Raw genomic sequence first — 23,449 nt, forward strand, 5'->3', positions numbered from 1 at the left:
AAGTGGCGCAATATAGAGACAACTCGAGGAAATTTATTTATTTTTTATGGTTTAAGCTTTGGTTTTACTGTTAAAAATGAACTTTCTGTCCAGCCCCGGCCGCGTCAAACACCGCTATGTGATACATTATTTCTACTTCTTATTTCATTTAGCTTTCACCAAATATTTACATATACAATCTCAAAACATTGTTGGACCCTATAGTCATCGTGGCTATAGTGTAAGGTCCATGGAACGAAATACACGTTTTTTTTGTTTGCAGCAACAGTGCATACGACGCACATAAATAATAAAGATAATAAAAATACGCATGAATGTCACGAGTCACAATAGTACGAACTTCCATATTTATTAATAACTCTTTTAGCGCTGGTAAAACGTTATTCATTTTAAAATCCCTCGAAATCGCATTCCAAACTATAACCTCGCAAAATTCCTTTATTCGCTTTCCATAAACATTTCTGCCTGCACGCAGGCTGAAGTAGCGGTTATTAGAGCACACAGGCTAGGTAATTCCGCGTGTCTTATGTACGAAATCAAAGTATGGTAGAAAATAAATGCTGTCAGGATATTCCGAGCCGTAAGCGCCTAAATTGCCTTATTAATGACAGAGCATCTTGCAGAATGCTCACTGAAAGTAATTTTTCTAAAGCGACAGTCTTACATGGGCCAATTAACGACACGCTGTTTCTCGTTGGTATGTCGTTTTCCTTTCCGTTGATTGGCGGCCTTGTAGACACGTGTTCACTGGATACATTGTGTGTGTGTGCGTTCTGTCATTAGGTCAAATGCCAAGAATAGTGTAGCTGAAAGTGGACAGGTGTGAAAACAATCAAACGTGCTGCGCAAGCCATCTGCCGGGACGGTATGGCACTTCCGGAGACGGCTTCCGCTCGCATTCACCGCGCTCGTTTCACCCCCCGCGCTGTGCACGCTACACCGTCGACGGCGTCGCGTTTCGCTACCACACAGCTCCTTCTTTTTTTCGGGAAGCTCCACCGGCTGCAGTGCGTCGGCGTTGCTGTGCCTGCCATCGGAAACTCGCGCGTCGTCGTCGTGTGTGCAAGCTGTGAGTGCCTCGGTGGACGTTGATCACTATTCGCTAGTGCGTTACGAAGTCGATAGTGAACGCAGAGTGTTAATAGATGGACTGAAGCGTAAGATGGCTCAGCATGCAAGTGCAGGTATCCCGCGAGGAGACTTAAGGAGGAGTTAGACTTCTTCTGTGATGCGGAGCAGAGTTCGAATGGTGGGCCGTGTGGGCGGGCAAGGGAGGGCATGCCGGGCGGCATTCCGCGACGAACTATTCCAGTAGTCAAATATTTTTTTTATCATTCGAGCGTCCGATCCCGTTTATACGTAAATACAGCGTCCGAGTCATCGAGGAAGGGCTAAACAAATTGAAAGTGATGTGGATCATTAGAGCGTGAAAGGGAAAATTGTCATCCACCCGAATGTATATAGCACGAAGCCACAAAGCAAACTCGTGCGGGTTTTTGGGAAAGAAAGTTTCGCAGTGAAGGAAAAGGTCGCCCTGGTCCGGGATGGCAATTTTCCCTTTCACGAACCTCTCTCCAACTTGTTAGATTCCGCAGAAACTGATTTATCGTTGCAGCATACACGTGACAATCTTTTGTTAGGATGCATCCCGGTTTCCATATTTCCGTCGGTGGCTACCATTAGGGCCGAATGCTCTGCGCTAGGGATGACAAAACAACGCAAAGCGAATTTAATCGTAATATAATGCGACCTTTGGTGCGGCATTTTTGTTGGGGCGTGAGTGTTTTACGAAACCGCGTGAGGTACCTTTTCTTCGTCAAACTTTGTTAATTTTGTTTTACCTTCGCAATAACTCCGTGACGGTCAATACCGCGAAGCTGCGGTACGGCCGCAACAGTGCCTCACAATTGTAGCTTTAAAATGTTCTCGCAACCATGGAGTTTCCTACAATAATTCCCAGAACGAACTATGGCTCACTGTCTACGGAAGATGCAACTGAGGCGGTTAACTCAGCACGAAAGTGATGAGTAGTACTACATGAACTTGGCCAAATGTTCGTCCTCGCAGAGTGAAACGGCTTTGTGACTTGGCAACTTGACCATTCTAAATAAAATATTGCGTCATAAGTGCGACAATTTTCATCATTATGCATGCTTGCAGTGGGTTCTTACCTTGCTGTCTTTAGAAAATGTACGATAGCTTGGAAATTCCGAAAGATAAAGCTTCAAAAATAACGCAACACGAACGCCTGAAGCCACAGGCACAAACATTAGACTTGATTAGATTATAATTTCCACGATTATTCCAGTGGTAGGTGAACGACCTCAGTGCCAGAGTTTCGTCTTGTAATTTTTGTAGGAAACCATACTCATAGCAACTACCTACGTACAGAATTTCCTACCTAACTGAATATGCAGTTGCCACATAGCTGGACATACTCTATTTGGAGATACTCAATTTTTTTTTTCATTTCGTCTAATTAGATAACTTGTCTGAATTCAATAATAAACTTCTGAAACATTAGAATTACATGAAAAGTGTCAATGATCAAATTGTAGAGCGACATGAAAATGTCCCGCTACAGCTTTCTCTTGCTCAATACGTGCGACATAAAATTGTTTTTCCGAGAGGGAAAGAAGCCCGCAAATGCAAGCAAACTTGCCGCGCGACTGGCCGCTCGTTTCCCTAGACAGCGGACAGTACGCGTACTGTAGTCCAGGCACGTACCCAGAGGGGGGCCCGGTGGGGCCCGGGCCCCCTCCCCCCCGAAATTAGGCGGCAATCCTGGGTACGTGCCTGCTGTAGTCACAAGCTTTATGACCACGAACGTGGTAGCACGTGTAGTTTGATGCAGGCAGAGCGCGCTGCAGAGTATCTAGCGCACTTTCGTGAGTTATAGGTTCAGTCGTAGGTGGCTACGGTGGGTATGTTTTAGCGGACGTACTCTGTAATCGCGCTCACGCGTCGTTTGCTACCGTCACTTCAACACGTAATTCGCAAATGACGGAACACGTGGTCTCACGCGCATGCGCATTGACCTGCGGTCAGACAGGCGACTGCTGCAGACGACGCTCGAGCGCGATCATCCCCCGAACCTACAGAATACGAAGGTGCGCTAGTCGCTCGTCCAGAGTGTTTACCTGTGCAGCGAGCGGAACGCGATCCCACGTCCATGGTCGTGGAGGTTGCGATTTCGCGTGACGTCACTGACCGACGACGACGCACGCAGCGCTCCGAGTCGGCGACCTGTGAGACCTCGAGAAGCAGGGACGGCGGTGGCTGCTGCTGCCAGGAGGAGTCCTGACCCGGCGGCCGTTGCAGCAGCAGCAGCAGCAGCATCAGCGCGGCCGGTGGCCATGTGGGGCCTCGGGTGATGGGACCCCAAGGGGGATCGATGGGCTCCAGCGGAGGGAGCCCTGCCCGGGACGGCCTCATCTGGGACACCGAGAACCCTGCCGTGCCGGGTTTCTCGCTCCGCGCTGCCTCCCTGGACGCCGCGCTCAGATTCCTCATCGACTGCTTCCGTGAGTGCCCCCACATTGTAAACTGAATGAGAGAGGACTGGCAACATCTTGTGTAAGGCGTTCGTTGCACATTCGACTACTTAATACTAATATATTATGCATGGTTACCGTATATGTTTATTTAAAGCCTCAAGGTCCTGCTTTCTTATTCGCGAGTGCGTTCTGCATATTTTTAAAACGCCTGTGCCAGCTGCTGTATCCAGGAGATAGGAGAGCGCCAGTCAAGCTCTTAAAGCAGCCTTTATTTTCTCCTCCTCCATCAGTGACGTAAATAATAACATAATAATAATCGTAATAAAGACAAGATGTGTTGCGTTGTAAGCGAAGGTTGCCTACACAGGCCAACGAGATGACAGATCTGACAGATCTGACGAGCTGACAACGAGCTGACAGCTGATTAGCTCGAGCTAATCGCAGATGACCGAGCAGAAGGGAATAAATACAGCACCCAGGAGAGAATGTTGACTTGGTGGTTCTCTGCAACGCAGATTTGGCCCCATCCACATAGGTAAGACTGCCCGTTGTAGAATGGCCGTACACTATCAAGTGGCGCGCCGTAGCAACCCAGGTGACAAAAAGAGAAAAGAGAAAACCCAGCCCGGCTTTCGGAATCTATTTGTACCCTCATCAGAATATGTTGTACCCAAACCAGCAGCACATGCATCTAATCACGGCATTCCATTAGGTGAATATTTTTCACGAGCTGAGCGTATACTCGAGGTGCTGAAAACATCGTTGCGGTTTCTCTATACGCTTTCACAATTGCACTTCTGGTAAGTACACTGGGTAGTTGGGGAACATGCGCAGCATAACAGTCGGATTCAGACAAAGTATGGGACAGCCTTATTTTGAGCGATATGAAAGAACGCTGGCTCGCGTGTTAGATGTTGTCGCGTTGTAGTGACGGTGATGAATCATGATTGATGAAACTGTGCATTAGAAGAAAAAGCTATGGCTGGGATGACACATCGATGCCATGTCAATGTCACTTCTTGCCGCGATTCGTCAGTGGTCAGCGCGGCGCTCCGTCTGCGTTATCAACGGAATCAGCGGCAATGACGTGCTAACTTGGGCTAGTTGGCACATTTCTGAGCAGACGAGTAAGAGCGCCAGACAACGGGACGTGTCCCCTCTTCCTCCTGCCTATTCATGTCCCTGTGTATATTGCTGTGCGGGCAATAAAATGTTGGTTGAAAGTCATCGCTTCGTCTGTCGCAGTCACGTCCCGTTGTCCAGTGCTGTTACGCGTTTTCTTCAGGAATCAGCGGTCTGTGAATGGTGGATGACAAGAGTGGCACAGAATCGAGCGGAGGGGAATGACTATACCTTATACAAGCCTGTAAATGTTTATTGGGCGAATTTGTGCCAAGAAAAAAGCAAGAATTGTAGCCGATGAGCTCGCAAGTCATATCCACTTGGAGTGAATTCGGACGACGCCAGTTTCGACTTGTGGATATGCGCTCCCAAAGTGTAGGACGAAATACACCAGTGTTCTAGATAACCTTTTTAGCTTGAGTGAATTAAAAAGGTGCTTTATTAAAGGAGTAAGCGGAAGAACAGTTTACCTTTACCGCAAGTATGACAGCGTTTATCAAAGAACTCTTGCTAGTTTAGAAATTAACTCCAAGTGGATATGCCTTGTGAAATCACTGGCCCACTGCACTCTCACTTATGCATCCTTATTTATTGTGAAAGCAACGTCCGCTTCTTCGCGTAATACAGTTCAATGAGTATTCTTGTGCAATATAAATAACACACGTCATCTAAAAAAATATGCTAACGTTAAAAAAAAATAAGAAAGAACGCCTGATTAAGTGTGCTCGGGAGTAGTGTTGTGGTGAATATCGCTGCATGCGGGGACGTTTAATGGCCCACAGCGTATGGCGAGAGAGGCGAGTGCGGGTGTTGTTATTTACGAGCTTCGTCACTAGCATATATGGCAGAAAAAGAACGGGAAAGGTCACGTACTTGAATACCTAGAACTGCCTTCGGGATGCCGAACTGAGCACATCGCGTCGATGAGTTATATGCAAAACTGTCGAGACAACTGCGACACGGTGTTGTTGAGGCGAGTAGCGCGAGAACAATACGTGATACAAAGGTAAGCCGAACACAGCGCTAGTCTTACTTTTACCGCTGTATCAAGTCTTATATTCGCGCTGCTCGCACGAAGAATTACATACCATCTTGACCAGCAAACAATACCCTTCTGAAGTACATGACAAGATGTTCGGCGTTGGGTGTGTAGAGTACACAGAGCAATGTATTTTGCAGGGCAATTGATTAGCATGGTTAGAGGGCTACTCACCCTTGAATTGCTGCTTAGTTGCTAACCTTCACTTGGAAATAGCGCATTCCATCCGTTGGGTTTCTTCTTTTCAATGCAAAGAAACACTTTCGGCTCTCCAGCGTAGCCTGCGCGGCACTCCTATGCGCCTATTGGCCATCAAGTCTTTCGCACTTCATGTTTACGGAAAGCACAAAACGAGAACGACGGTCAGAACACGAGCAGTGGGCGACGATGGTTCAGACCGCGTTGGTTCGAAACGCAGTAACGCGCACGAGCGTCGCTCTTCCTTGCCTCAGCGTCGGAGCTTCCGGATACGTTGTCTCGGCCACGCTCGCACACCACGCACATTTCTTTTATTACGGTCGGATTTAGACTGGAGGTTACGCGGTAACAGCTCAGTTACGTCGCAACGAACGAGCCAGTCTCTGCGCTGTTCCAGAAGACTGTGGCGCGCGCTCAAAGCGCGGACGCAGTCTAGCGTCACCGCGCAGCCGGCGTGACTGGCGCCGTTCGGCGCGCTTTCGCGTTGCCGGTGCGGCAATCGTCTCACGCCGGAGCTCATAGAACAGAGCGCATGGCGCGCTAGCTTGGCGGGTCGGCAGCGTGCTGGCCGAAAGAGTTCAAGTGAAGAGACTGCGCCGAGTGCGCGCCTTTGCCGAACGAAGCCTTGCCGCGCACGTGCGCGCATGCGTCGCGACAACAGCTCATCGCCGCAGCGCTGCGGGCGAACGCGTTGAGCTGTGCAGGGGCCAAATTTTCGGCGATCCTGGCGTCACCGGCGTCGTGGCTGCTGCTTGGCGCGCTTGAAACGCCGGGCCATTTATTCGCCTGCACGCCGCACGCAGCTGCGTCACGTGGCTACGTCTCGGATCGTGCACACGTGATCTCAGGCGCTGTTGGCTAGCATTGGCTTCAGAGCTCCAAGATTGTTGAAAAGAGCGTATTTGTAAGTCGTAATGTATTGTAATTCATGTAATTCATGTTCATGAAACACATCAAAATTGTTCCGGTTACCTACCTTCCGCAGGTAGTGAAGTCCGAGCAACAATGCTTCTCGGAAAAAGTAAATATTTCTGATAAGTTTGGAAAGGTATGCCCTAACTGTAAGTGGATGGTCTGTACGCGAGGAAACGTAATTCCTATACAGGTCCGCCACCCGAGCCTACCTTATAGGAGCCTGTATACGCTGCTCCAGTGCCTAGCCCCACAAAGCTTAATTACCATGCAGGAAAATTAGAACAACTTGTTCACCTTTCTTCAGATCATGTAGACTACGTTCGTACTGAAAACAACGAAATGTTTCGGAGTCATTATGCAATTACCACAGGAATTAATTCATTAGTAATTGGTTTCCTGAAATACCCATTGCTGGAAATTTTCCCCAGTATATCGGTAAGCACTACCACGGGGCCCGCGTTAACTGCGCACCGCTTTTGGAGGTGTCAAATTGAGTGCGTCAAAAATGATGCTCCGGGATATGTGGGACTAGATCACGTTGCAGCGTACAGCCATGCGCACGGTGAAACCATGCGCCAAGGCATCTACCTCGCTAGAAACTACGGGCGTGCATGAATAGTAATTATTTAAGACCGAATCAAATACGTATCGAATAGTGCCAGAAGCAAATGACATATCGAATAATTTTGGAATAGTTTTCAAATACTGGGCCGCTAATTTCGCCACTAGTATTAAACCATGTTCACATCTCAGTGTATTCACAACGTTAGCAAGCTTCTGTGGTTACATTGCACATTATGAAGCGTTGATTGCTAGAAAGTGCTAACGGAGCATTAGGTTTAAATAACAATATTGTTCGCGTACTCGGCAGTTTTTTATAAGTGCGAATCGTCGCTGTAAATTTAGCCGTAAATTTAGCGACGTGTTGTGTGCTGTCCGCGATGTAACTCATCGCGTTTTATGTCTACGATGGCCCAAGTGACATTTATACATCTGCGTCAATCTTGTTTTTGATCGGGCACAGTTGAGGATTTAAAACATTCCGAAACTATTCGCGCAATATTCGTATTTACGAATAGGGACTGTTCTAATGGCGATATTCGTCGATAATGGATCCGTTTTGCGAAAATTCTGAATATTCGCTAACCCACGCTGCTGACGAAGTTGGTCTTAACCGAGGCAGAAGCATCGCTGAGGCGCGAATGTTTCTTCCGTGACCTCGGGAACCCACTGGAAACAAATAACACGAGAAGTGTTCCACACGAACATGAGTGGATATTTCAGCAAGCCGATGAATCCAGTGTTTACCTGTTATCCTCTCTTCCGTCATCCCTCTCTCCTAATCGCAGTACCCATCGGTGGCCTGGAGGACGACGACAACCGGTTTCCCTACATCTTCCTCCTCATGCACCAGTGGTTCATCAAATCTGAGAAGCTGGCACGATGCCTTGTCGACCAGTATCCTTTTCTCACGTCTGCGCCACAATACTGCGGCCGCGTATATACAAAGTCTGCTCGCTGTTCATTGGAGATTCGAACCGTCGAACCTCGCCTGTACGCCAGGCATTGCCCTGTTATATCGTGCTTTGGGTACAGAAAGTACCTGTAGCAATCCGTGTGTGTGCCCGTGTGCTTGCGTCCGCCTGTGCGTGTGTGTGCGTGTGTGTGCGCTAGAACGATTTTTGTCTCTAGGTAGGTTCTGCTCACTCGTTGTAATCCCTGATACACGCTCCAGATACATGACCAGCAATACTCAGCATCGATGCGTGTTGCCATGTGTTCATACCCTGCAGCACTCAACGCACTGTCCCATTTACAAGCACAAGGCACAGGTGTGCCAGGTGTTCAGGTAAGCAATATTCTAACATACAATCAAAGGGCTACGTCATAAGCACCGCGCTCTGTCCGCGCTATTTAGGTCCGGCGTCAGTTTTCTCTGATAACAACACAACTTCTCTGCCGAAAAAGCGGAGAGGGAGATTCAGAAGAGTGACCCACATATGTATACAGGCAGCTGAAGCTGATTTGGAATTTCTGTCTAGTGCAATCTTAAATAACAGCACAACGCATCGTTATTAAATCGGTTAGTTTAGTGCATCAAAATATTGTTTTAAGAGCGGGAAACTTAACAGAAATCCCATGGCAGCGTTCTTGATACGTTGCAGCGAGTTTACAGCTGTTGATAGTTCAGACAACCAATTACTAAATAATAACTACGTAATAATGTTTACACAATTTATAGCTTTTTATTACCAATGTACTCTTCATGGCCAGGATTTATTGTGAACAAGCTGTCTTAATTTTCCTTGATGTGGAGGGGCGCCTGGGCTTTCTGCGTAGCATTTCCGCATAATAGTTCAGAAACTCTCCGGTTGTTTTTGCCGCTGCGGAGAGACCACAAACAACCTATCGTGCCACTGTCCTAAATTTGAAGTACTACAAAGACAATCGATCTCCAATGCATTGCGGCGGCTACACGATCATCCACTGTCCGCATACCTACTCTACAAGAACACCGTCCTCATCGATCGTCGTGCTAGAAGGCAGCGAAGACACTTATGTGTTCCTTGAGGAAGATTGGCTTGTCCGAGCGCATTTGACTGCGTGGTGCTGTCCGCGCACGCGAACGCGTTTCAGCGCATTCCTCTATGACCTCTCCATTCGCCTGCGTTTCCATTCTTCCAACCTATGGTTAGTAAGTAGCCAACCCACAGAGTTTCTCACTATAACACCTAGAGGGAAAACTGGCGCCACCGTTTATGGGAGTTTCTTACGGGGCGCCGTGCCGTCATGGGAATGACGGTATATGTGTCTGCGAGGCTGGTGTTGTAAGAAGCTTCGTCTGAAACGTGGATATGGCTACACAAATAACGCGTTCTCAAAGTAAAATATTGATAAAATGGCTGCATTCACGCAAATTGCATCTTTACTCACGTATAATGCAGGATGAAGGGAAGAAAAGCAAGAACAGACGACAAACTGTTTCAAAGCGAACGCGAATCTTGCCGTCTGTCCTCCAACTTTAGCGGCCCGCTGGTACTTTTTACGTATCATACATGTACATGCAATAACATGCATGCAATATCGTACATGCAATAACAAGTTCTTATGGTTAAACAAAACATGTTTTCTTTTTGTGTAATAATAAAGCTAAAACAGCTTTTTACGTGCTGTTTTAGTGGAAGATTAATCATTGTGACAGACGGAACGGTGCTTGCCTGGCTCTCCGAGAACGATGCCAATCCGAAGTCACAATATACCACGGCGCAGCACCGCCAGATTTCCTTCTAGGTAATGTGGCGAGAAACTCTACGAGCCAACCGGACGCGTTTCTCCCTCTCCGGGACCACAGATACTGGATGCTCAAGTTCCCCCAGCACCTGGAGGCCGAGGGCGTGGTGGCGCGGCTGGCGGCGCTGCAGTCGCGCCTGCGCCAGGAGGGCCACTCGGTGCTGGCCGACCTGGTGGACCTGACCCGGAGGCCCTCGCCGCGCTCCGAGTGGGCGCGCGCGGTCTCCGTGCGGCTGCCGCTCGCCAAGCACACGCGCAAGGTGTCGCTTGTGTTCGACCACCTCGAGCCGCGCGAGCTGGCCGACCACCTCACCTACCTGGAGCACAAGGTCATGAAGCGCATCACCGTGAGTGCTCCTCGTCGTCGTAGATGCCGTGGCCTCAACACACGCGGCTCGCCGTGAGGGTAATGAAGAGCACGCAGAACAATGACCGAGAGGAAAAGAAAGAGGCAGTGAAAAAAAGACTCGTTGTACAACCTAAGCGTAGCCAAATTTCGAATAGCTTAATTCACGCTATATATATATATATATATATATATATATATATATATATATATATATATATATATATATATATATATATATATATATATATATATATATATATATATATATATATATGTAGTCGCCACCCCTTCCATATATCCCTCTTTTATACATCATGTCGAACTACTAGAAATGTAACACTTGGTAACTTTAACCTCCCGCCCACACACAACGCATATGGAGAAAGACGGCTCTCTATTATCGGGGAAAGAATATGGAACACCCTTCCACACCACATAAAATACGCTCGAACGTTTGCTCCTGCAGGGAGACAGTTCTTCATGCACATGCACTCTTTATTCTAAATATATTCTACCAGTTGTGTGTATCCGATTTTACCATATAATGCGAACATGTAAGATGTTTTCTTGTAAGGTGCAATTACTCCTTGTTATGAATTCTTTTTCTTTTACATTTGTATTCATGTAAATTTTCCTGTGCCCGCTATTTTATGTTGGTATTTTATACATAAGGAAGTGTCTGCATTATTGTGCTTCATTTTCTGGACCAATGACTAGCCTGTGGCTACGGGTCCAAACAGCGTTGGACACATTCCTATTGTGTTTTCAAAGATTAACGAACAATTTGAATTTGAGTTTGGAAACAGGTTTCATGGTAATAAAGTTAAGCCTAGAGAGAACGATTTTATTGATAGGAAAGACCGAGAAGTCAACCTGAGCTGGTGCTCTCTAGTCTGCTACTCTGCACAGGGGAAGAGTGGGAGAGGAGGGAAAGTGCTGGGATTGATGATGATGAGAAAAGAAGTGGCGAGTGCTTATGTGCATCAGACGGTGGCCTTACTACAGCCGTTCGTCTAGTCTCGTGCTGTGCGGGAACAGCGCTTTAGTTGTCCGCATTGAAGTTGCAGTGTCAGGCCGTGAGCCGAGGTTAGCGCAGATGTAGGCCTATAAATTAGTAGTCGAAAGTACGAGGTCGTTGCCTCCGTGATTATTATCGTTGGAATCTTGGTTTTTAACCGCGGTCATTATCATCATCGTCATCATAGACCGCGTCATTATCGCCGTCGCGATCGAAGGAATAATATTAGTGCTTCCTCGCTAACGTGCTTTGAGCCGCGATGCGAAAGATGCGAAAATTACTGGAACGAGAAATCGAAACTATACTTAACTAATTAACGAACACTCGCTGATTATATTTCTCAATTAATCGCTTTGCGGTACATATTGCAATTTGAAAATTGAAGCCAGTGAGTTGGCAAGACGTTTTCATGCAAAATTACAATTTCAACATTTTTTACAACTTGAGCAGCACAGAAAATTCTTTCGCACGCTCTTGCTCACTGTTCGATTTCGGTCTACCTAAAACTTTGTGGCGGTTGAGACCACGGGGGCGTTTCGTATCCGTCCGTCGTGCGTCGTCGCGATGCTGTGAAGTGCGAGCTTCACTGCTCGACACCGGCGGTTCATGCTGTGTAGCGCTAGTTCAGTTTGATGCTTTCTAGCCACACGCGGGCTTAAAGCTTCCTGTTTTGCAAGCGCACAGTCGAAAAAAATTAAAGAAAGAATTAACGGTAAAATCGGGGTGCCGATTATATGCGACTTTTTGACTTGAGGTGTGGCTTCACGGCATCGCAAATTGCGCTTTGAGGTGGTTTCACGGCAGTGCGTCCCGCGCTGTCGCGAAACCACCTTGAGGCCACGTTCTCCGTCTTGCGCAGAGGTGGGCAACAGTATACGGCTGGCCGACGATATGACCTGGTCTATTCGTGCAGCCGTCACGGGAGACTGTTTTTACAAGATTTGGACATTGTGTGTAGTTATTTTCGCGGATTACTTTTTTCTGGGATGAAGTGCTGATTATACGCGGGAAAGTGGGCATATTCGTTCGTTTCACACTACTTGGAAAGCTTCAATTACTCAAGTTCGAGCCGCAGTGAATATCGAATGCCATTAATAATCGATTTAATATTAAAAAAATATCGAATAGGGTATTCACACAAGCCTAATATAATCACGTTTATTCTGTAGTTGCGATTGCACCCTAGACGAATTAGCTCAAGACAGGTCACACATGATCCAACGGGATGGTTTTATGACGTCTGCTCAACCGTTATTGCATTTTGGATCGGAAACGCAGAACGTATTGCCGACCCTGTCAATTTGTGCTGCCAACTTCGCATTGCTTTGCCATTAACCCAGCAATCACCCTGTTCTTCGGTTGCGTTCTGTATGTTTGACTTGCACCTCAAAGGCTGACCCTTTTATACTTTGAACTTTCGGTTGGTTATCACTAGATATTGACAACCTCGGACATACTTGAGCATCCCTGGTGTCACTCCACCGGATTTCCGGTATGGCAGTTGCACCCGGTCACTCGCGATGGCGTTCTGCTGATGAACGCGAAGGGGCCGGTTCCATTTGCGGCCACATTTCGAGGCGGTTGGAGCGCGAGAAACGCTCGTGTGGGGTCCTTTGCGTGCGCGTTGAAAAAATATCGCTGGTCGAATATGATCCGCAGACGCTCTCTCACTACGGCGCCTTTCATCGTTGGTGAGTTGCTTTGGTACGTTGACCTTATAGGATAGGGTTTTTCATACGCTGAAATGAAGTTTCATTCGCAGATAACTCAGCGGACCAATAAGTGATGAAGTAATTGCTATAATATTTAGGTTTTCACCTAACATTTCATACTTTTTGTACACGTATGCTATCTATGACCATAGATGAAGATAAACAAGTTGTTTTAATTTTCCTTGGTGTGTAACTGTGTCTGGGCATTACAGGGACCAGTTACCAAGTAGACCACTTTAATGACGTCTGTATGGGAAAGTCACAAGTTCGCCCGTTTTCGCGCACGAATTTCTCCCTTCAGTTCCTGGACTTCAAGCAGTACGCCGAGCAGGGCACGCTGGCAGATAACCCTCGCCTGGAGCGCTCCATCTCGCAGTTCAACGGCCTCTCCCAGTGGACACAGTGCATGGTGCTCTCGCGGTCCACGCCGCAGCAGCGAGCAGACGTCGTCACAAAGTTCGTCGACGTCGCCAAGGTACGTTTGCGTTCTCCACTGCCTTCTCTGCATGGTTGGCTCTGCGGGGGCGAATACGCTGGCGAGAACTAATCGCGTTCGGACATTCGCGGCCTCTTCCCATCTTCGACGTCCCTGGTCAGCTCTGGTACTGAGCCGGGACGTACAGACCATTATAGACCAGTAGTTTATTGAAGAAATATTGCTCACGATTGACTGTCACTAACGCTTGCCACTGCCGGGCAGTCAGTGCGCCGTGGTCCATAGGCCTGGTTGCTTGACTCGTCGTGTGAACGCCTTAACGCTGCGCCTAACCCTTCCATTCGCATGCATTTACGCGTGACGGCAGTTACAATTGCGACGGTTATCACTGTCAAGCAGATTTGTTACCAACGGATTCTTCCAGAACCCTTAAATGTAGGAGCAGCACTAGCACTGGTGAAGTATTTTTGTGAGGTTTGATTTACAAAGCCGACACCAACGGTTGTTTTGGAGGAGTTAACTCTTGGCTCCAAATGTAATTCCGTAGAACAAACTCGAGGGACTTCATGTAATCGAGGCTTGTGGGGAGCGCATTTATCGGCTTGGCTGAGGACGAGGAGCGAGATACAGAAAAAAGCACGGCCTTCGAGATTATAAGCACCGCGCTGTTTGCAAAAGCTGGACGCCGCATCTGCGGAGATCATACAAAACCTGATGCAGACTCATACCTTTGCCCCGGCGTTAAAAAGCAAGGACGGGGCTTAATGCTTGCGCCTCGCTTCCTTGTCTGTTTCACTACCGCGAGCCCACGCAGCATTGTTTATCCCTCCGTGATGCCTTACTCTTAAGTGTCGCCGCAGGGCCGCTGGTTCGATGTGGTTGTGCTCGATCGGGATGTCTTAGAACGCGGAGCTATAAAAAGAAATTTAACGAAGAAGGAGACACACGTATTGTGTGTGGTAAATCTGTAGAAACAATAGAACACCTCATACTAAAATGTGATGTTATCCATCCCGATGTCGATGCGGGCACAGTCACGCTTCCTGAGGCCCTAGGGTTTATAGAGATAACAATAGTCATGTAAATAAATATGCGGTGGAAATTAGCAAAATGCGATTGGAGGATTGGTGGCTCAAAAGAAGAGAGGTAATATAACGTTAAAAGGGTAGGAAGACGTATTTAGAGAAAATGGCGAATTTTAATAACTTACAACACAGTTATAAAAAAAAAATAAAAAGCTGAGCATGGTGGCAACTGCCATCACCCCGTTTCAAAGGTGACGCGCTGTTAGATATGGCGCCGTTTCCTGAGGCTACTTCGAGTTCCCCAAACCACTTTGAAACGCAGCACAGCTAATTGAGGAATGCAGAAGCAGGAAAACACATTCCAGAGGAGCGGCCGAGCAAACAAGTTGAAGGCAACAAGTTCACGTGCCAACAAGTTCGTACGCCGCCGGGATTAGAAGGGGGCTCGGACAATGGAGCATGAGCAGCCCTCCCCTTCTCCTCGTTAGAAGTGCATTGCCAGTCTGCGAGGCAAGACCGCAGAGAGCCGCCAGGTGTGACACCGCGACACGGGCGCCTACCATTGGCTGAAAGTGGCGTCATCGGAGCGGACTCTCCTATTGGTCGAACATGACGTGACTTACAGTGCTCGAAGGGCTTATAAGAAGCCTTCCAGAGATTCTGGAGCATTCCCTGATTCCCTGATTCACCTCTCTCGAACTTCTTGCCGCGGGCCGCAGCGTCCGAGTTGCTGCCGGCCCGTAATGTCTGTACGAATGTTACTTGTCGCTCACCTTTCTGTAAATAATGTAGAATAAATCCTCCCAAGTTTGGGCTTCCATCCCGAAGTCCGTCCCTCAACCCCTACAGCGCCTACCTTCCATCCATGTGCTATGTGGGTGTGTCCGCAGAACCTGCTGGAGCTGCAGAACTTCAGCTCCCTGATGGCCGTCGTCGGCGGTCTGAACCACAGCGCGCTGGCGAGGCTGTCCCAGACGACCACCTGCCTGTCGGGGGAGACGAGGCGGACGCTGGCGCAGTTCGCCGCCCTGCTCTCCTCGGGGGGCAACTTCTGCAACTACCGCAAGGCACTCGCCGAGGCACGTGACTTCCGGATACCCATCCTGTGAGTCACTGATCGATCAGAGATCAATCCTCATCATCGTAACCGAAAATTTATTTTAAACTAAAAAAAATGTATGCGGAGAAATACTTGGGCCGACAGACTTAAGGAACTAGTTGCCGGCCGAACACGATATACAACAGAAGATCAATCAATCAATCAATCAATCTTTATTTAGCATTCATTCATTTACAAAAAATGAACACTAGGACAAGAACTAAAAGCTGCTTTTTTGCAGCTTGACAAGGTTCTTGCCCCTATCCATGACAACGGGGTCAGAATAATGTTTGTTCACATTAGTGTGTGCAATGCACAAATGTATAAGTGAAAAACGTGTGAGGCGAAATGTACAATCAGTGATACAAGATGATACAGTACAAATGACATATATGAACATACAGTATACAACAGAAATACATAATTATTTTCAACTGCTGTAAAATTCATCATAGAACGTTTTCTTGACATGCAGAAACATAGATAGCAAATGAAGATGTGCGTAAATTTCTTGAAGGTTACATCCTATATGCGAAAATGCCATCAAAATGAAAACTACTTAATTTAAAGGAGGCAAGTAGTGACTTCCCCTAGCCAAAGTAACGTTAAAAAAATATAATTACTCAGTTTGAATTACGAAATCTCGTAATGTTTTCCTAGTAGTGTCAGTTATCTCTATACCGTTTTCATGAAGTTTATTTAATAAGGATGGGATGCGACTGGATAGCCGATTTGATCCATAATTAGTACGGGAGAGTGGTAGCTGCCATCTCTTTCTTTCCCTAATGTTATACGATATATCTATTGGTTCTATTAGGTTGCACAACCGCAAGAACGCTTCGTTATTATACTTAAAGTAGCTCTGGTATTTTAGGGCAAGGTTAACGTTATATAAACTTACTAGATGCGCAGCTGAGCTGCGAAAAACATTATAAATTCAGCGTCAAATTAACTTAAACGCGAACCACATCTCCAACATGTCAACACAGGTCTTACGTAGACAGCAACAACAACATGCAAAGCAGTTAAAGATCGCTGGCATTCTTTATCTAGACGATTATCAGGCTCCAACTTCTAGCTCCATTAAATTTTATTAATCTTTCGCCATGAATGTTAAGATTTTGGGGTAATCTAAAATTCACATTCGAAGGATGTCGCCGTATTACGGAATATAAACCAGGCCAACAGAAAGGAGTCTTTGGATTTATTTATTATTTTACGTATTAATTTATTATTGCGATGGTAATCATGCGGCAACTCCAGGCGAACTCTTGTAGTCGGCGTCACAGTGAGGTTCCGTATAAAGTACGAGTGCGACAAGATCACGTTGCGCGCGCTGTTTGCTGTGGTACGAGGAAAGCGTGCCAGGGTGAGCCGAGGATGGTGGTTCGATGCTTGCCGTCTGTTGGATATCACGTGATCGAACGCGTGCTCGGGCGGGGGCACGGGTACAGGTGAACGCGCCTGTCCGCCTCTGCCTCGGCTGCTCGTGGCCGTTCGCGCAGCTGACCGCATAGGCGTCGCTCCGCCGCAGCTTGAAAATAATCTACGGCGGGTGCAAAGCCTGGCCGAGCCGAGGTGGCTGGTCGCTTCACAAGCGCTGCCTTCGGGCGCGCCTAGTGTTGGAGGTCGCGTGATGTCAACTTTCAGAGTCGCGTTGAGGCGAGAGCCAGCACGAAGAAATGTTCGCTCCACGCGATCAGCGCTCGCGCCAGCGTTGTGACACCGAATGTGCGCGGTCGTGGAGCGCGTTTTGCGCGTGTTCGCCTGTGCGCGCGTGACACCGTGTTTCTTGATTTATTTGTAGGCGAATGTTTACTGCAAGTTATTCTGCCGATAAAACCACGAACGTTAGCTCGTGTAGTTGTCCAATAGTTTCATATAAGTGTCATTGCTTTATCTTTCGGGCGGAACTTCGATGTTGTTATATTATTTCCACATTCCGATAACACGAAACGGTTGCAGAATCCGGATAACTTACTCACGAGTTACACAGGAAACGTACAATAGCACCGCGACTTTGTCACTCATTAGTGCGATTTCCTGCGCCCGTAGCCTCCCGCCAGTGAGTCACTCGCGCGATGTTTCGCAGCGGTGTGCACATGAAGGACCTGATCTCGGTGCACGTGGCGCTGCCGGACGTCGTCGACGGCATGATCAACCTGCGCAAGATGGCGCAGCTGTCGCACATATTCCAGGAACTCTGGGAGCTGCAGCACTCGCCTCCGCCCCTCGACGTCAGCATGGACCTCATCAACACGCTCAAGGTACGCACGTAAATGCCTTTCCAAGTACCAGTAAGCACTGTGGGGGGTGCGATTTTCACTGTACGTCCGTTAAAAAGTTCTGGCGTCAAGTACCGCAGTATCAGGAGACGATGGCGGTGCCATATTGTGAAACTGTTATCGGCTTTAATGCACTAGAAGCATTACTGTGCTACGCGACTTTGTCTTCAAAAAAAAAATATAACATAGATCACTGACAACCTGTGAATATAGGGTGACACATGCATCATCGTCCATTTCAAAGATGAAGTTATATATATGCGCGCCAGCAAATTACGTTTGCTGACTTCAGTGACATCATGGCGGATGATAACTGTTTTCAGCATCTGCGTCCCATCGCAGTGCGGACGCAGAGAGGGCAGGTTCAGCGCGGTCTTGAGGACGGAGCTCGAACCATATTCGTAAGATGTCGCCGAATAAAAATTCAGCTTACACAGATAGCGGTAAATAGCTGAGAATATATAAGTTGTCCCAGCTCACATTAGTCCAGCTCTTCAACTAGAAGATAACAATAAAAAAGAACACGGTGCAAAGGTGCAATTTTAACACCTACAGTGTTCGATCGACAGACCTCCGACAACCAAAAAAATCGTAGGTTTTATAATTGTATCGTGATCTGTGTCCTTTTAATTATCTTTTGCTGAGTAACTCGGCTAAGTAAGAGAACTGTGCTGATTTCCCGCTTTTAATAAGCGCGTCATAGTGCATCTCCCAGGCAGACGCGTCGTGACCTTAGCTGCACAGCGACAGAGATGTCGAACGTGCGCGCACTCGCCACGCTCCACTGCTCAGCGAAGCCGGCGTGTGCGTTGCGTGTGCAGGCGCCCGGCCGTTCCTGCCGAGGCGCAGTGCGTACGCACGCTGTTCGGATTCGCCGCTACGAGCGGAGCGCACTCTATATAAGCGCTCGGGGGAAGATCAGTTTAGAATGCCGCCGTGATGATAGTGTCGCTGCCGACTTGTTCACGCTAAACCTTAGTTCACGCCAGGTCAAACGCATTCGCTCATCGCAATGAACTTTGCGCGAGTCTTGGCGTAACGCAGCGTCGTCACCACTAGCGTCACTTTTTCCGGCATACGCTCGCGTTAGCACGTCACCGCATGTGCCTAAACTCTCTATTGACGCGACAAGAATTTGTATATGAGGGGGTTTTTTGTTTTGCTTGCAGCTCTCCCTAGACACAGCCTACACCGAAGACGAGATCTTTGAGCTTTCTCTTGCCAGAGAGCCAAAGGCACCCATGGTACGTATTCCTGCTTTCATTCTGCTTCTAGTAGGTCAGCTCAAAACCACTTATATGGAAAACCATTCTTACTATGTGAGCCTTAGGAGAGCCGCAAACAAATGTAAGCTATCTCTAATGTTACTTTAGTCACTTCTCTTGTTCGTATGTTATGTGCGAGGCAATTCCCAGTCTTCACTTTCAAGTAATGCCAAGGGTATGTCGGGACGTTCCTTCGATTTAGTGTCGCTGGGTATGACTGGCCCCTGTTGCGTTCTTGCAGGTATCTCCGTCGAAGCCGCTCGCTATGGAATTTGCATCCAGAGTCCCGGAAGGAACTGACCTGGCTCTGGTCGAGAAACAGATCTGCGATATGGTGGAGGTAAGTCGAGGCGAGACTGTCGTGGTCTCCATAGTTGCGAGTGATTTAACGTGGTGATCTTGCAAGACAACAATGGATAAGTCAAGAAGCGTGAATTCTGGCTCTCTGGAGAGCCTCAATTTTACAGCCATCCTCCGCCACATGTGTCGAGGCATACATATGGGTGGGCAATCATAAATATCGATAGAAATCATAACTCGCATGCGGCTCATGACGTGACTATCGACCTTCGCAAGCAATTTATAATTCTTAAAAAGGGAAGAGGAAAAGAGGTGCCAGCCTTCCCGTGCAGGACGGCAACGTGAGACTGGTGACCAAAGTGCAGCAGTGCTGAGTTAAGCGTGCATGACAGTTGCCGAATAACTGCGGCTTGGAAATGAAGCACGCAGTTGTCTGTTTTGCAACCACACGAAGCCAAGGGACAATGAAGTCAGGAAATGCTCAGGGGAAATTCGGTGTTTATTTTTTAAGGGTAGAAATAGTAAGGAAAAGGGAAGGAAAATGGGTGAAAGTACAACTTGCCGCAGGGGGGGGGGGAGGCAGCCGAATCCATATCTCGCACATTACGCGTGCGATGGTCCACCATTGAGCTACCAGTGGCGGAAGTTCGTTCTCCTATTGCAGTTTCTTGGTTGCTAACTTAAGGTTACTAGATGTAGCCGCGGGAGTGCCAGCCAGTGCCACACGCTGCCGTGGAAGTTGATGCGGGTCTTTTTCAACCGCACGCGTGGTCTGTGTACGGATGTGCTCGCGCGTGCTCGCGCGTGCGCGCGCGTGTGCGCGCGTGTGCGCGCGTGTGCGCGCGTGTGTGTATGTGAGTTTGTGTGTGCGCGTGAGTGCAGTACTACGCCCTAGATACAGCAGCACTTGACTCCCTCTTTCGGGGAAGGGCTCAAGCGTGGCGTAATGCATTCTGCCTGCAACTTGCGCAGGAGGTGTTCCACGAGTACGACACGGACCGCGACGGCTACCTGAGCCCCGAGGACGTGGCGGCGGTGACGGGCCGCTTCCCTGCGTTGCGGGGCCTGGTGCCCGAGGAGTGCCAGCGGCGGCTGCTGGGCCGTCACGACATTCGCCGCTTCCTGCTGCGTTCCAACTGGGCCATGTTCCGACATGACTTCCACGAGACCACCTACTTCCGGCCCACCTTCTGCATACACTGCACCGGCCTGGTCAGTGCGCTGCAGTTCTCCCTCTCTCCCACCCCCCTCTCTCCCTCTCTCTCTGTAGCAGTCGGGCCGAGTAGCGGTGAGGTGTTACCAATTTGGGTGGGGGGCGGGGAGGGGACAACCTTGATTTACTTACTGCGATAAGCAGTTCACATTAAGTTGTCACTCTTCCCGCTTTCCTCGCTGCTCCTGCATGCGCTTCTCTCTGGCATTTGCGGAACGCCCTAACAGCGTGCGGAGTCGGTTGCTTCTGTACCAGCACTCAGCCTTCAGTAGGTCCAACTTTGGCACTTAATCACGTTAGTTAGGATTGTCTCACCTGCTTGAAAAATTTATGCTTCATATGTGAGGAACTTGGACTCTGTCTATAATCGATCGCATCTACGCGACTTTCCCTGCCCACACCTGGCGACCGCGCAGAGTTGCCGGAATGAGCGCGGCGTTATTGGCATTACATGACTTTTTGTCGCAGTAAAATAAACTGGATCAATAAAAATTCCGACAGAACCCGTCCGACGATGACTGTCCACGTTAAGGCGATGAGCATTGAAGCAGCGTAGCGACACGCGTACGTGTTGCCTCCGCCGAAATGCGACACGCACATGAGGTGCGCACTGCAGCCCGGCTCCCGTCTCCCGCTGCCCTCTGGGCACGCTGCGCCATCTAGAGGACTCGCCGCGAAGTCCTCCTCTTTTAGTGTCGCCCCATGGATGCTTCGTGGCCTCTTAGATGCGTGGTGCTGAGTCGCGTGCTAATGCTGGGAATTAATCCCTCGACGTCCGCGGGCATAAATGACCTGGTTGCTATGCTTGAAGAACCCATGTGAAACGGCTTCGATCCCGCCCAGCACCGGATAAATTTTAGGCGTTTCTTTTTATTGAAGAGCTGTGTGAAGAGGCTAGCTAGATAGATCCAAAGCAGCTGAAGTCGGCGCACCACGTCATAAATTGAGTGTCTGAGACGTAAAATATCATGTCCAAATGTTTTCGCGGTAATTTAAAAAAAATCAATTGCATTTTTGTTTCATTTTATGCGCACCAAATAAGCATTCATACGGTGCTGCTGCCCTGGTACGCTAGCTTTACTCAGAGCTACCTTTTATATATTGTCACTTCTTTCAAATCTAAGATTTAACTGAGCGACTCGTAATTGTTTTCTCCTTTTCTTTGTCACTTTCTCAGCTGTGGGGCTTGATCAAGCAAGGCTTCAAGTGCAAGAGTGAGTGTCATTACAAATTGTTTATATATAACTACTTGCGTACACGTATGTCGCGGTATGTATGTCGCGCAGTAATATATCCAAATGTGATGCCTCGGTAGTGTTATGAAAATTGGGCTTCGCGTTATCATTTACATTGCACAAAACAGATCGGGAACGGAGCTTTTTGTGATGAGTGTGAACAGCGCGCCGTCAGAGAGCAGGGCCGCGATTTAGCAGCGATGCCTTTTCCGATGCCTTTTCGCTAAACGTGTGCGAATATCGGTGTTTCGGTTCGAACCGAGGCCGAATTGAATAGTAATTAGTGTAGAATAATTTTGAAGCGAATAGTTCAAACAGTTGCGGAAATTGGTTAAAACATTGACACGAGTGTCAAACGTTGACAAATATAAAAATTTTGGTTCTTCACTTGCCAAAAAGAAAACAGGTTCATCTCTGGAATATGTATCTTCAAAAACGTGGAGGACGCTTAAGCTTCGCCTTCAAGAGTGGAATGCGATAGCGTTATCGCACCCCATTCGCACCGCCCACTCATTCGCTTGGCATGCTTTTGAGTCACACAAAGACAAAATGTGCGCATGAGCAAGCAGAACGAACCAAAGAGCTCGGTGTCTCGGAGGGAGAAACGATCTACGCGAGCTAAACGTCGTCATTGGCACGGACAGTCGGCCCGCGACGCGCCATGAAGGCGGACGCGATCATGGGGCTGACGCCTCGACGGGATCGTCCTCTATCTAGCTAACTAGCTGGGAGCACCACGCAGACGCATGACTCCTCGCCAGCAGCACGGCACACATTGCAGGGGACGCTTTCCCACCAGACGCGGTACGGCGCAGCGATCACGTCAGAGGCGTCCCGCATCGGACGCTGCACCTAGGAATCACGCTGTGAGCGGGAAGAGGAGCCGCGTCGCCTAACCACGAGGGTTCGAGTGACGCACGCTGGAAGTTGAAAGGGGAGAGAGCGAGAAAACTTATTAAACGCAAGGGTAATGGGGCGTCCTCACTTGTACCCGCACGGCCCCATTGCGCTCAAACGAGACGAAGGGGAGGAGCGGGCGAGTGGCGCGCCACCTGTTGCGGCAGCGCCATACATTGCGAGGAGGTGGTCGTCTGTGTTTGCCGCAAGATGGCTCTGCGTGTGCGCCAAGTGCAAAAGAAATGTAACGGAAATGTACTTCGCTACGTGTTTAACTGCGACTTTTGTAATTTACATGCTCATAATTACCGATATACACCGCAGTATAACTTTCTACGGCACGTTTCTAAGGCAACACCGCATACACTAGAGGCGCTTTTGTCCCGCTTTGAAGCATCGAACTCATGGCTGAGTGGTGGCGTCTCCGTCTCACACTCCGGAGACCCTGGTTCGATTACCACCCAGCCCATCTTGCAAGTTGATCTTATTTATGAATTGCCTACCGCCATTTTTCGCTCATGGCCAACGTCACCGACGCCGACGACACCGGCTT

At 48.4% G+C, this 23,449-nt stretch overlaps 1 protein-coding gene across 12 annotated transcripts in view; it reads left to right on the forward strand.

The window, feature by feature from the left end:
- The window catches only part of LOC135920299 (ras guanyl-releasing protein 3-like), a 122,532-nt gene that overhangs the window by 90,468 nt on the left and 8,615 nt on the right, over positions 1–23,449 (forward strand). For 11 of the 12 annotated variants that reach the window (XM_065454501.2, XM_065454508.2, XM_065454500.1 and 8 more), the window contains 11 exons: positions 3,230–3,524; positions 8,121–8,229; positions 8,507–8,620; positions 10,124–10,409; positions 13,443–13,616; positions 15,493–15,707; positions 17,794–17,968; positions 19,156–19,230; positions 19,493–19,591; positions 20,524–20,763; positions 21,942–21,978. In XM_065454501.2, coding sequence (XP_065310573.1) covers positions 3,374–3,524; positions 8,121–8,229; positions 8,507–8,620; positions 10,124–10,409; positions 13,443–13,616; positions 15,493–15,707; positions 17,794–17,968; positions 19,156–19,230; positions 19,493–19,591; positions 20,524–20,763; positions 21,942–21,978 — 1,675 coding nt within the window. In that variant the 5' untranslated portion in view covers positions 3,230–3,373. Of the gene's footprint in view, positions 1–934; positions 1,070–3,229; positions 3,525–8,120; positions 8,230–8,506; positions 8,621–10,123; positions 10,410–13,442; positions 13,617–15,492; positions 15,708–17,793; positions 17,969–19,155; positions 19,231–19,492; positions 19,592–20,523; positions 20,764–21,941; positions 21,979–23,449 lie in introns of those variants that run through there. The other variant, XM_065454511.2, reaches the window with a different exon arrangement.

This window comes from Dermacentor albipictus, chromosome 10 (genome assembly GCF_038994185.2).
Source record: "Dermacentor albipictus isolate Rhodes 1998 colony chromosome 10, USDA_Dalb.pri_finalv2, whole genome shotgun sequence".
Taxonomy (NCBI): domain Eukaryota; kingdom Metazoa; phylum Arthropoda; class Arachnida; order Ixodida; family Ixodidae; genus Dermacentor; species Dermacentor albipictus.